The 12933-nt window shown below is 58.9% G+C and overlaps 1 protein-coding gene across 1 annotated transcript; it reads left to right on the forward strand.

The window, feature by feature from the left end:
* Window positions 1-965: 965 nt before the first annotated feature.
* On the forward strand, window positions 966-11870 carry LOC128950419 (RNA-binding protein 42-like). The gene is made up of 10 exons (XM_054295303.1): window positions 966-1132; window positions 1609-1711; window positions 2220-2304; window positions 2693-2758; window positions 4418-4603; window positions 5782-5930; window positions 6745-6930; window positions 7808-7928; window positions 9755-9949; window positions 11704-11870. Exons 1-10 carry the CDS (start codon window positions 966-968, stop codon window positions 11814-11816), a joined length of 1371 nt encoding a protein of 456 aa, XP_054151278.1. The 3' UTR covers window positions 11817-11870.
* The last annotated feature ends 1063 nt before the right edge of the window (window positions 11871-12933 follow it).

Genomic DNA, 12933 nt, shown 5'->3' on the forward strand with positions numbered 1-12933 from the left:
GGAGTTACTGGGAGGGCACTGGGAGTTACTGGGATCATACTGGGAGTTACTGGGGGGTTACTGGGTGCTCTTGGGAGGTACTGGGGTTACTGGGAGGGCACTGGGAGCACTGGGAGGGAACTGGGGGCACTGGGAGGAGTTTGCGGGGTTACTGGGAGGCACTGGGAGGGCCCTGGGAATTACTGGGAGGGCACAGGGGGTTACTGGGAGTTAATGGGGGGTTACTGGGAATTACTGGGAGGGCACTGGGGTTACTGGGGGTTACTGGGAAGGCGCTGGGATTTACTGGGATGTACTGGGGGGTACTGGGAGGGCACTGGGAATTACTGGGAGGGCACTGGGGGTTACTGGGAGGGACTGGGATGGTACTGGAAGTAACTGGGAGGGCAATGGGGATTACTGGAGGGCACTGGGGGTTACTGGGATGGTACTGGGAGTTACTGGGAGTTACTGGGAAGTCACTGAGGGTTACTGGGGGTTACTGGGGGTTACTGGGATTTACTGGGAGCGCTCGGCTGAATCAGGGCCGTGACCAAACCCATCAGTGGGCGGAGCCAAGCCCCCCAAGGGGGCGTGGCCAAAATGGCCAAACCAATAATCACCCACCACAACCACGCGGTGGGCGTGGCTCAGCTCAAAGTAGGCGTGTCCTCGCCCTGACCGCGCCCCCTTTCCTCACAGCCCCGCCCAAGCCCCGCCCCCCGGAGCCGGACTCGCACTACCAGGAGCTGCAGGGCGCGCGCGGGGACATCTACAGCGAGCTCAAGCGCTGAGCGCCGCCTCGCCCGCGGCCTCCGCCCTCTATTGCCGCCATTAAAGCGCTTTGTGCCCCTTCCGCAGACATTTTTGTCCGTTTTTCGCTGATTTCGCCCCAATTCCGCCTTTATTTATTAAAAATGGGGAAGTGTTGTCGCGCTGAGTGAGTGCCCCTCAGGCGGGCGGAAGTGGCCGTGGCTGTTCCAGCCATGGCGGCGGCGGCGGCTCCCGGAGCGGCGGGGCCGGGAATGGCGGCGGGAGCCGGGCCCGGTGCCGCGGTGGTGGCGGCGGGGCCCGGAGCGGTGGCGGGAGGCGGCGGGGCCGCGGTGAAGAGCGGCGAGGAGCGGCTGAAGGAGATGGAGGCGGAGATGGCGCTGTGAGGGAAAGGGAGCGGCGGGGGTGTCATGGCGGCCGGGAGGGGGCGGGGCTTAGTGGTTGTTATGGCAACGGGGGCGGGGCTTGAGGGGCGTGGTCTGCTTGCTGCCATGGCAACAGGGGCGGGGGTCTGAAGGTTGCTGTGGTAACGGGGGCGTGGTTTAAGCGAGGAAAAGGCGGGGCCTGGCGTTGCCGTGGCAACAGGGGCGGGGGTTGAGGGATGAGGGGCGGGGCCTGGTGTTGCCGTGGTAACGGGGGCGGGGTTTGGGGGTTACTGGGGGATACTGAAGAGTCTGTATCCGTTTATATCGGTTTATACTGGTTTATACTGGTTTCTGCCAGTCTATACTGGCTTATACTGGTCTTGACCAGCTTCTACAAGTCTCTACTGGTTTATACTGGTCCATACTGGTCCTTCTAGTTTTCATGGGGCTGTATTGGTTTATACTGATCTTTACTGGTTTTTACTGGTTTTAGGTTCGAGCAGGAGGTGCTGGGGGCTCCAGGCCCCGCCCCCGGGGACCCTTTGGCCCCGCCCCCCGTCCTGCGCCCAATCATCGCCACTAACACCTACCAGCAGGTGTGTCCCCAATGTCACCAAATCCTCCCAATGTCCCCAAGCCCTCCAATGTCCCCAATGTCCTCAATGTCCCCTCAATCCCCTTACTGTCCCCAATGTCCCCAGTTCCCCCAACGTCCCCAATGTCCCCAACGCCCCCAATCCCTCAATGTCCCCATTGTCCCCTCAATGTCCCCAAATCCTCACAATGTCCCCAACGTCCCCTCAATGTCCCAAACATCCTCGATGTTCCCAGTCCCCCCAGTGTCCCCAATGTCCCCAAATATCTCCAATGTCCCCTCACTGTCCCCAGTTCCTCCCAATGTCCCCAAGCTGTCCAATGTCCACAATGTCCTCAAATCCCCAATGTCCCCACTGTCCCCAGTGTCCCCAATGTCCCCCCAGTGTCCCCAGTGTCCCCAATCCCCCCCAATGTCCCCAATGTCCCCCCAGTGTCCCCAATCCCCTCAATGTCCCCAGTGTCCCCAATGTCCCCCCAGTGTCCCCAATGTCCCCTCTCTGTCCCCAGGTCCAGCAGTCCCTCGAGGCTCGCGCCGCCGCCGCCGCCACCGTCCCGCCCTTGGGGACACCCCCGGTGCCATTCGTGGGGCCAGGTCAGTGACAGCGGTGTCACCAGTGTCCCCTCAGTGTCCCCTCAGTGTCCCCTGGCTGTCCCCAATGTCCCCACTGTCCCCAATGTCCCCAATGTCCCCTGCTATTCCCCAGTGTCCCCAATGTCCCTGGCTGTCCCCAATGTCCCCACTGTCCCTACTGTCCCCATTGTCCCCACTGTCCCCATTGTCCCCTGCTGTCCCCATTGTCCCCAATGTCCCTGGCTGTCCCCATTGTCCCCAATGTCCCCACTGTCCCCATTGTCCCCATTGTCCCCATTGTCCCCGCTGTCCCCAGTGTCCCCAATGTCCCTGGCTGTCCCCAATGTCCCTGGCTGTCCCCATTGTCCCCAATGTCCCCATTGTCCCCACTGTCCCCTCCTGTCCCCAGCAGTGTCACCGCAGCGGCCGCCGATCCTGCGCCCGGCGTTCGTGCCACACGTGCTGCAGAGACCGGGTACGGGGACACTGGGGACACTGGGGACACTGGGGGGGTTGGGGACATTGGGGGGATTGGGGACATTGGGGACAGTGGGGGGGTTGGGGACATTGGGGACTTTGGGGGTGTTGGGGACTTTGGGGACAGTGGCGGGGTTTGGGACATTGGGGACTTTGGGGGGACACTGGGGAGAGCCAGGGGACATTGGGGACATTGAGGGGGTTTGGGGACATTGGAGACAATGGGGTGTTGGGGACATTGGGGACAGTGGGGAGGTTGGGGACATTGAGGGGACATTGGGGACATTGAGGGGATATTAGGAGAGTTGAGGACAATGGAGACATTGTAGGGGTTTGGGGACATTGAGGGGACATTGGGGGGGTTGGGGACATTGGGGGGATTGGGGACAGTGGGGGGGATTGGGGACATTGGGGGACAGCCAGGGACATTGGGGACGTTTGGGGACATTGGGGACAGTGGGGATATTGAGGGTTGTGGGGGTTGGGGACATTGGGAGGATTTGGGGACACTGTGGGGACATTGGGGACAGTGGGAGGAATTGGGGGGGTTGGGGACATTGAGGACGTTGGGGGCATTGGGGACATTGGGAGGATTGGGGACATTGGGGACATTGGGGGGGACAGTGGGGGATTGGGAGGACATTGAGGGGATTGGGGACATTGGGGACATTGGGGGGGACAGTGGGGGATTGGGAGGACATTGAGGGGATTGGGGACATTGGGGACATTGGGGACAGCGGTGACATTCAGGGGGAATTGAGAACATTGGAGATGTTGGGGACAATGGGGGGACATTGGGGACATTCTGGGACAGTGCGGGGACATTGGGGGGATTGAGGACATTGGGGACATTTTTGGGGGGACACTGAGGGGTTTGGGGACATTTTGGGGGTTTGAGGACATTGGGAATATTGGGGACATTGGGGACATCGGGAGGGTTGGGGACATTGGGAACACATTGGGGACATTTTTGGGGGACATTTGGGTGAGTTTGGGGACATTGGGGACATTTTTGGGTACATTTTGGGGGTTTGGGGACATTTTTGGGGGCACATTGGGGGGACACTGGAGACATTTGGGGGGACATTGGGGACATTGGAGACATTTGGAGGGACACTGGGGACATTGGGGACAGTGGGGGATTTGGGAACATTTTTGAGGATAATTTTGGATGGTTTGGGGACATTTTTGGGTACTTTTTTGGTGGGATTTTGGGACATTTTTGGGTGGTTTGGGGACATTTTTGGGTAAATTTCTTGGGGAATTTGGGGACATTTTTGGGTGGTTTGGGCACATTTTTGGGGACATTTTTTTGGTGTTTTGGGGACATTTTTGGGTGGTTTGGGGGCATTTTTGGGGGATGTTTTTGGGTGGTTTGGGGACATTTTTGAGAACATATTCTGAGGGGTTTGGGGACGTTTTTGAGGACATTTTTTTGGGGATTTGGGGACATTTTTGAGAACATTTTTGGGTGGTTTGTGGACATTTTTGGGGACATTTTTGGGTGTTTTGGGGACATTTTTGGGGGACCTTTTTGGGTGGTTTGGGGACATTTTTGGGTACAATTTTTTGGGGGGATTTTGGGAACATTTTGGGGACGCTGCCGTCACCGTGGTGACCCCGCTGTGTCCCCCCCCCCCCCCCTTTGTGTCCCCAGCGGGTCCCCGGGGTCCCCTGGCCCTGCGCCCCCCCCCCGGGGCCATGGTGGGGGTGGGGCCTCCCCTGGGGGCCCCCCCCGCCCCCCCCCCTGCTGCTCGCCCCTCCCCCACTGCAGAGACCGCCCCCCACCCCCCCCCTGGGGGCGCCCTTGGGCGGGGGAGGGGCCCTGAGAGCGCCCGGAGCGGTGAGTGAGGGACTGGGATATACTGGGATATACTGGGAGGGACTGGGATGGGTTTGGGATGGACTGGGATGGGACTGGGATATACTGGGATGGACTGGGAGGGGACTGTGATGGGTTTGGGTTGGATTGGGGTATACTGGGATATACTGGGAGGGGATTGGAATATGCTGGGATATACTGGGAGGGACTGGGAGGGAACTGAGGGATACTGGGAGGGACTGGGATGGATTGGGATATGCTGGGAGGGGATTGGGGGGGACTGGGAGGGGCTGGGATATACTGGGATGGACTGGGATGGACTGGGAGGGACTGGGATGGGACTGGGAGGGGATTGGGGGGGACTGGGAGGGGATCCGGATATACTGGGATATACTGGGAGGGAACTGGGATATACTGGGAGGCACTGGGAGATACTGGGAGGGACTGGGAGGGGATTGGGGGGGACTGGCTTGTACTGGGAGATACTGGGAGGGACTGGGATGGACTGGGAAGGGATTGGGATATACTGGGATATACTGGGAAGGGATTGGGAGGGGATTGGGGGCACTGGGAAGGATTGAGAGGGACTGGGAGGGGACTGGGGTATACTGGGGGATACTGGGAGGGGATTGGGAGGTACTGGGAGGGACTGGGAGGGGCTTAGGAGGAGATTGAGAAGGACTGGCATAAACTGGGATATACTGGGGGATACCGGGAGAGACTGGGAGTTACTGGGAGGACGCTGCAGTTCTCAAAGCCGCCACCAGGGGGAGCTGGGAGTTCGTGGAAAGGAACTGGGAGGGGGTTTGGGCTTACTGGTTTATACTGGTGTGGGGTTTAGGGTTACTGGGAGGGACTGGGAGGGGACTGGGAGGGGACTGGGAAATGCTGGGATAAACTGGGAGGGGACTGGGAGGGACTGAGGGGGACTGGGAGGGAACTGGGGCTTACTGGTTTATACCGGTTTGGAGTTTAGAGTTATCGGGAGGGGACTGGGAGGGGTTTGGGAGGGACTGGGATGAACTGGGAGCAGGTTTGGGGTTACTGGTTTGTACTGGGAGGGGACTGGGGGGGGATTGGGAAGGACTGGGGAGGGACTGGGGGGACTGGTGGGATTTGGGCTGAATTTGGGTTTTTTGGTATTTTTTGCCATTTTCCCCCTTTTTCACCCCATTTTTTCCCTCAGGCTGGTGGAGGAGGGGCTCCGGTGCCCCCCCTGCCCCCGGTGGCCGCGGGGGGGACCCCGAGTGCCCCCCCCGGGGCCCCCCCCCCGGGCCCCCCCAAACCGACCCCGCCCGTCATCCAGGCCGCGCCCACCGTGTACCCGGCCCCGCCCCGCCGCGCCCCGGTGAGTGACAGCAGTGTCCCCAAATGTCCCCAAATGTGACCCCGCCCACCGTGTACCCGGCCCCGCCCCACCGCGCCCCGGTGAGTGACAGCAGTGTCCCCAAATGTCCCCAAATGTGACCCCGCCCACCGTGTACCCGGCCCCGCCCACCATGTACCCCGCCCTGCCCCGCCCCGGTGAGTGACAGCAATGTCCCCAAATGTCCCCAAACTGACCCCCGCCCACCCTGTACACAGCCCCGCCCCACCGTGCCCTGGTGAGCGACAGCAGTGTCCCCAAATGTCCCCAACCTGATCCCGCCCACCGTGTACCCGGCCCCGCCCACCGTGTACCCGGCCCCGCCCCCTTTAGTTACTCCTCCATTAGCTCCTCTCCTTTAGTTCCTCCCCCTTTAATTCCTTCTCTTCTGGCTCCTCCCCTTTTAATCCTTCCCTTTTAATTAATCCTTTTTTGGCTCTTCCCCTTTTAACCACACCCCATTTAGCCCCACCCCCTTTAATTGCTTCTCTTTTGGCTCCTCCCCTTAAACCTCTCACTTTTTAGCTCCTCCCACTTATTTATTTCTTCTTTAGCTCCTCCCCTTTTACCCACACCGTTTAGCCCCTCCCCTTTAATTCATTTAGTCCCTCCCATTTCAACCCCACCCCCTTTAGCTCCTCCCCTTCGCTTAATTCTCCTTTGCCCCTCCCCTTCCATTGATTATATTTAGCCCCTCCCCCTTTAACCCCACCCCACTTAGCCCCGCCCATTTTAGCCCCGCCTCCTCCCACATGGAGTCCCACCCCCTGTAACCCTTCTGACCCCACCCCCACAGGAGGAGACCCCGCCCCCTCGGGCCCCGCCTCCCGAGGAGCCTCGGATTGGTCCAAGCCTCCCGGCTCCGCCCCCCGCCATGGCCACGCCCCCTCCGGAGCCACGCCCTGGCCCCGCTCACATTGCGCCTGTGCCACGCCCCCTCCGCAGGCCACGCCCACAGGACCCGCCCTTCCCTGTGCCTGAGGTGGGCGGGGCTTAAAGGGGCGGGGCTTGGATGGGGCTAAATATTAAGGGGTGGAGCTTGAGGGGTGGGTGGGGCTAAAGGGGGCGAGGTTTAAGGGTTTGGAGTGGGTGGGCTGAAAGGAAAGTGGGTGTGGCTTTATGAAGTGATTGACAGGTGCTCAGGAGAGGTGTGGCCATAGAAAAATGGGTATGGTAAGTTTGGGGGAATGGGCGTGGTCAAACGGAGGTGGGCGTGTCCATGGATGTGCCCCAGTGATTGACAGCTGTGCTTCAGAAAGTGGGTGGGGCTATAGGAAAAGGGGCAGAGCCTTGAGTGTGGGTGGTGCCATTTCCTGGTAGGTGGGTGTGGCCATACTTACATGGGCGGGGTTATTGCGGGGTGGGCGTGTCTTGAGTGATTGACATGTGTTGATCAGATGGGGGTTGGGCTTGGAAATGGGGGGCGGAGCTTCCAAATGTGGGGACTTTCTTTGGGGTGGGTGTGGCCAGATGATTGACAGGAGACTGTCAGGATAGGGGTGGGGTTATCCTGAAGAGGGTGGAGCCTCATATTTACAGGTTTCCTGCTAGATGGGTGTGGCCAGAAGTGGGTGTGTCCTGGGTGATTGACAGGTGCTTATTCTGATGAGGCAGGGCTACCCAAAAAGGGGCGGAGCCTCCAAATTCAGGGTCTTTCTTTGGGGTGGGCGTGTCCAAACAATGGTGGGCGTGTCCTGGATGGGGAGGGTGTGTCCAGGTGATTGACAGCTACGTACAAAGCTAGGTTGGGGCCATTCAGAAAGGGGCGGAGCTTCCAAAATTTAGGGGTTTTCCTCCTGGGTGGGCGTGTCCGTGGTGGGGTGGGCGTGTCCCCGGGGTGATTGACAGCTGTCCGCCAGGTGGGGGCGGAGCCTGCGGCCGAGGACAAGCGGAAGGGGCGGGGCGAGCGGCTGAAGCGCTGCATCCGCACGGCGGCCGGGAGCAGCTGGGAGGATCCCAGTCTGCTGGAGTGGGACGCTGGTACGGACTGGGAGGCACTGGGAGGGACTGGGAGGGACTGGGATCAAACTGGGAGGGGACTGGGAGGGACTGGGAGGGGACTGGGATCAAACTGGGATAAACTGGGAGGGACTGGGATCAAACTGGGATAAACTGGGAGGGACTGGGAGGGGAGTGGGATCAAACTGGGATAAACTGGGAGGGACTGGGATCAAACTGGGATAAACTGGGAGGGACTGGGGGGGACTGGGAGGGGATTGGGTTGTACTGGGAGAGACTGGGATCAAAGTGCGAGGGACTGGGATATACTGGGAGGGGATTGGGAGGAACTGGGTTATACTGGGAGGGGCTGGGAGGGACTGGGATCAAACTGGGAGGGACTGAGAGCAGACTGGGAGGGGATTGGGTTATACTGGGAGGGAGTGGGAGAGATTGGCTTATGCTGGGAGGGATTGCGATCAAACTGGGAGAGACTGGGGTATACTGGGAGGGACTGGGATGGAATTAGGATGGGACTGGGGTGGACTGGGTTATACTGGGAGGGAGTGGGATCAAACTGGGATGGACTGGGAGCGGATTGGGTCATACTGGGAGGGGATTGGGATGGACTGGGATGGACTGGGAGGGGATCGGGGGGTTACTGGTTTATGATTGGAGGGACTGGGATAGAACTGGGACGGACTGGGTTATACTGGGAGGGACTGGGAGAGGATTAGGATAAACAGGGAGGGGACTGGGATATACTGGGAGGGACTGGGAGGGAACTGGGAAAAGATAAAAAGGGGATTTAGGGATACTGGTTTATACTGGAAGAGACTGGGAGGAGGTTTGGGGGTCACTGTGGAGGACTGGGATGAACTGGGAAAGGGCTAAGGTGGGATTCGGGGTTATTGGTTTGTACTGGGAGGGGATTGATGGGGACTGGGAGGGGGTCCAGGGTTGCTGGTTTATACTGGTTTGAGGTTTGGGGTTACTGGGAGGGATTGGGGGGGACTGGTTTGTACTGGGAGGGGATTGAGGGTTACTGGTTTGTACTGGTTTGCAGTTTGGGGTTACTGGGAGGGACTGGGACTGACTGGGAGGTTATTGGTTCATACTGGTTTGTACTGGGAGGGGATTGGGGGTCACCAGGTGACCTTTGGGGTGTCCCCGTGACCTCACAGTGACCCCACAGCCCTCAGGGGTTTCAGTGACGTCATATCGAGCCCAGAACCTCATTAATGGCCCCAGAACTTCATTAGTGACCCCAGAACCTCATTAATGACCCCAAAACTTCATTAATGACCCCAGAACCCCAAAGTGACCCAAAATCGCCGTTTTTGGCCCCGATTTGCAGACGATTTCCGCATCTTCTGCGGGGACCTGGGGAACGAGGTGAAGGACGAGACGCTGGGGCTGACCCCGACCTTGGGGTGTCCCCGTGACCCTGGATGACCCCATAACGATCCCATAATTTCATTAATGACTCCATAACCCCAAAATGACCCAAAATCGCCGGTTTTGGCCCCAAACTCAGACAATTTCCAGCTCTTTTTGTGAGGATTTGGGTAACAAAGTCAATGATGAGATCCTGGACTTGGTCACGACCCCAAAGCACCCCCATGACCGCAGAACTTTGTAACGATCTCATAACTTTTTGATGGCCCCAAAATCGCCGTTTTTCAGCCCAAATTCAAATAATTCCCAGATATTTTGTGGCGATTTGGAGAATGAGATTTATGGTGAGATTCTGGACCAAATCATGACCCCAAGGGCTCCTCACGACCTCATTACTTTGGGATAATCCCATTATTTTATGGTGACCCCAGAAATGACCCAAAATCGCCGTTTTCGGCCCCGATTTGCAGACGATTTCCGCATCTTCTGCGGGGACCTGGGGAACGAGGTGAACGACGAGACGCTGGGCCGCGCCTTCGGGCGCTTCCCGTCCTTCCTGAAGGCCAAAGTGATCCGGGACAAGCGCTCGGGCAAGACCAAGGGCTACGGCTTCGTGTCCTTCAAGGACCCCAACGACTACGTCCGGGCCATGCGCGAGATGAACGGTGACATTTGGGGACATTGGGGACATTGGGGACATCACTGGGGACATTGGGGACATTGAGGTGTGGGGCTATGGCTTCGTGTCCTTCAAGGACCCCAACGACTGCGTCCGGGCCATGCGCGAGATGAACGGTGACATTTGGGGACATTGGGGACATTGGGGACATCACTGGGGACATTGGGGACATTGAGGTGTGGGGCTACGGCTTCGTGTCCTTCAAGGACCCCAACGACTACGTCCGGGCCATGCGCGAGATGAACGGTGACATTTGGGGACATTGGGGACATTGGGGACATCACTGGGGACATTGGGGACATTGAGGTGTGGGGCTACGGCTTCGTGTCCTTCAAGGACCCCAACGACTACGTCCGGGCCATGCGCGAGATGAACGGTGACATTTGGGGACATTGGGGACATTGGGGACATCACTGGGGACATTGGGGACATTGAGGTGTGGGGCTATGGCTTCGTGTCCTTCAAGGACCCCAACGACTGCGTGCGGGCCATGCGCGAGATGAACGGTGACACTGGGGGACAATGGGGACACTGGGGACATCACTGGGGACATCACTGGGGACATCACCGGGGACATTGGGGACACTGAGGTTTGGGGCTATGGCTTCGTGTCCTTCAAGGACCCCAATGACTGCGTGCGGGCCATGCGCGAGATGAACGGTGACACTGGGGACACTGAGGGGACATTGGGGACATCACTGGGGACATCACTGGGGACATTGGGGACACCCTGGGGATTGGGGACACTGGGGACACCCAGGGGACATTGGGGGGATTGGGGACATTGGGGCCATCTGGGGCATTTGGGATATTGGGATCCTGAGGAGCTTGGGGACATGGGGGATATTGGGGACATCATTGGGAACATTGGGGACACTGGGGACTTTAGGGGACATCCAGGGGATTGGGGACATCATTGGGGTTTGGGGGCTACGGCTTCGTGTCCTTCAAGGACCCCAACGACTGCGTGCGGGCCATGCGCGAGATGAACGGTGACACTGGGGGGACATTGGGGACATTGGGTGCATGGGGGACATTGGGGACAATGGGGACATTGGGGACACCCAGGGGACATTGGGGACATTGGGGCCATCTGGGGCATTGGGGATATTGGGGATACTGAGGGGATTGGGGACATGGAGCACATTGGGGACACTGGGGACATTTGGGGACACTGAGGGGACATTGGGGACATTGGGGGAATTGGGGACATCTGGGGTGTTGGGGACATTGGGGACCTTGGGGACACTGAGGGGACATTGGGGGGATTGGCAACATCGGGAGGATTGGGGACCCCCAACCTCCCAGTCCCTCCCAGTTTATTCCAGTCCCTCCCAGTCCCCCCAATCCCCTCCCAGTCCCTCCCAGTTTGTCCCAGTAACCCCTAACCGTAAACCAGTAACAAGAAACCACAAACCAGTATAAACCAGTAACCCCCAATACCCTCCCAGTCCCTCCCAGTATATCCCAGTGTCCTCTAATCCTTTTCTAATCCCCTCCCAGTCCCTCCCAGTATAAACCAGTCCATTCCCAGTCCTCCCAGTTTATCCCATTTTCCTCCCAGTCCCTCCCAGTATATCCCAGTCTCTCCCAGTTGGGTTTACCTCATTCCCAGTCCCTCCCAGTTGGGTTTACCTCATTCCCAGTCCCTCCCAGTATATCCCAGCCTCTCCCAGTTGGGTTTGCCTCATTCCCAGTCCCTCCCAGTTTGTCCCAGTGACCCCAGTTTGTTCCCCCCAGGGAAGTACGTGGGCAGCCGGCCCATCAAGCTGCGCAAGAGCCAATGGAAGGATCGGAACCTGGAGGTGGTGAGGCGCAAACAGCGCGAGAAGAAGAAACTGGGGCTGAGATAGCCCAGACTGGGACAAACTGGGAGCACTGGGAGGGACTGGGAGGGACTGGGAGGGGCTGGGAATGAGATAAAGCAAACTGGGACAGACTGGGAGGGACTGGGACAAACTGGGATGGCAATAAAGGCGATGTTAGAATTGCACGGAGATGTTGGTGTGTTACTGGGATGGACTGGGAGGGACTGGGAGGGACTGGGACTGAGATAACCCAGACTGTGACAAACTGGGATGGACTGGGAGGGACTGGGACAAACTGGGAGCCTGGAGGTGGTGAGACGCAAACAGAGAGTGAAGAAGAAACTGGGGCTGAGATAGCCCAAACTGGGAGCACTGGGATGGACTGGGAGGGACTGGGAATGAGATAAACCCAACTGGGAGGGACTGGGATTGAGATAACCCAGACTGGGACAAACTGGGAGGGACTGGGATGGCAATAAAGGCGATGTTAGAACTGCATGGAGGTGTTGGTGTGTTACTGGGATGGACTGGGAGGGACTGGGACAAACTGGGAGGGGCTGGGAATGAGATAACCCAGACTGGGACAGACTGGGAGGAACTGGGCCGGCAATAAAGATGATGTTAGAGCTACATGGAAGTGTTGGCGTGTGACTGGGATATACTGGGATGGGCTGGGAGTAACTGGGATGGACTGGGAGGGAACTGGAACAAACTGGAAGAGACTGGTTTGAACTGGGAGCAACTGGGCTGGGCTGGTTTGAACTGGGAGCAACTGAGTTGAACTGGATTGAACGGGGGAAGAACCGGACTGCACTGGTTTGAACTGGGAATGGGCATGGTTTATTTGTAGGCGTGGTTTATTTCCGGGCGTGGCTCCTCCGAGGCCCCTCCCCCTCAGACCAGCTCCCCCTGGGGGGTCACGAGCGGCTCCGGGGGCACCTGGGGGGGGGAGGGGAATGAAGGGGGAGGGGCCAGAGCTGCTCTTTGCCCCTCCCCCACCCTGGATGATCCCATGACCCCTCCCCCACCATTCAATCCCCTCCCCGCTCACCTCCTCGTAGCCCCCCCATGGCTCCACCTCCTCGTACAGGTGAGGCTCCGCCCCTAAAGGGGGGTGGGGGAGAGGCGGCAGGTGAGAGGTGGGGGATGGGCACCGGCCCCT

This window comes from Melozone crissalis, unplaced genomic scaffold, assembly GCF_028551555.1.
Source record: "Melozone crissalis strain CALT ecotype California unplaced genomic scaffold, PUWL_Pcris_2 ptg000619l_1, whole genome shotgun sequence".
In the NCBI taxonomy this organism is placed as follows: domain Eukaryota; kingdom Metazoa; phylum Chordata; class Aves; order Passeriformes; family Passerellidae; genus Melozone; species Melozone crissalis.

Bases quoted from the DNA above. Each gene is read 5' to 3' on its own strand.
- LOC128950419 (XM_054295303.1), top strand. From the start codon at position 966: ATGGCGGCGGCGGCGGCTCCCGGAGCGGCGGGGCCGGGAATGGCGGCG. The intron at 1,712-2,219 runs GTGTGTCCCCAA...CTCTGTCCCCAG, and splicing joins CCACTAACACCTACCAGCAG to GTCCAGCAGTCCCTCGAGGC. The intron at 2,759-4,417 runs GTACGGGGACAC...TTGTGTCCCCAG, and splicing joins ACACGTGCTGCAGAGACCGG to CGGGTCCCCGGGGTCCCCTG.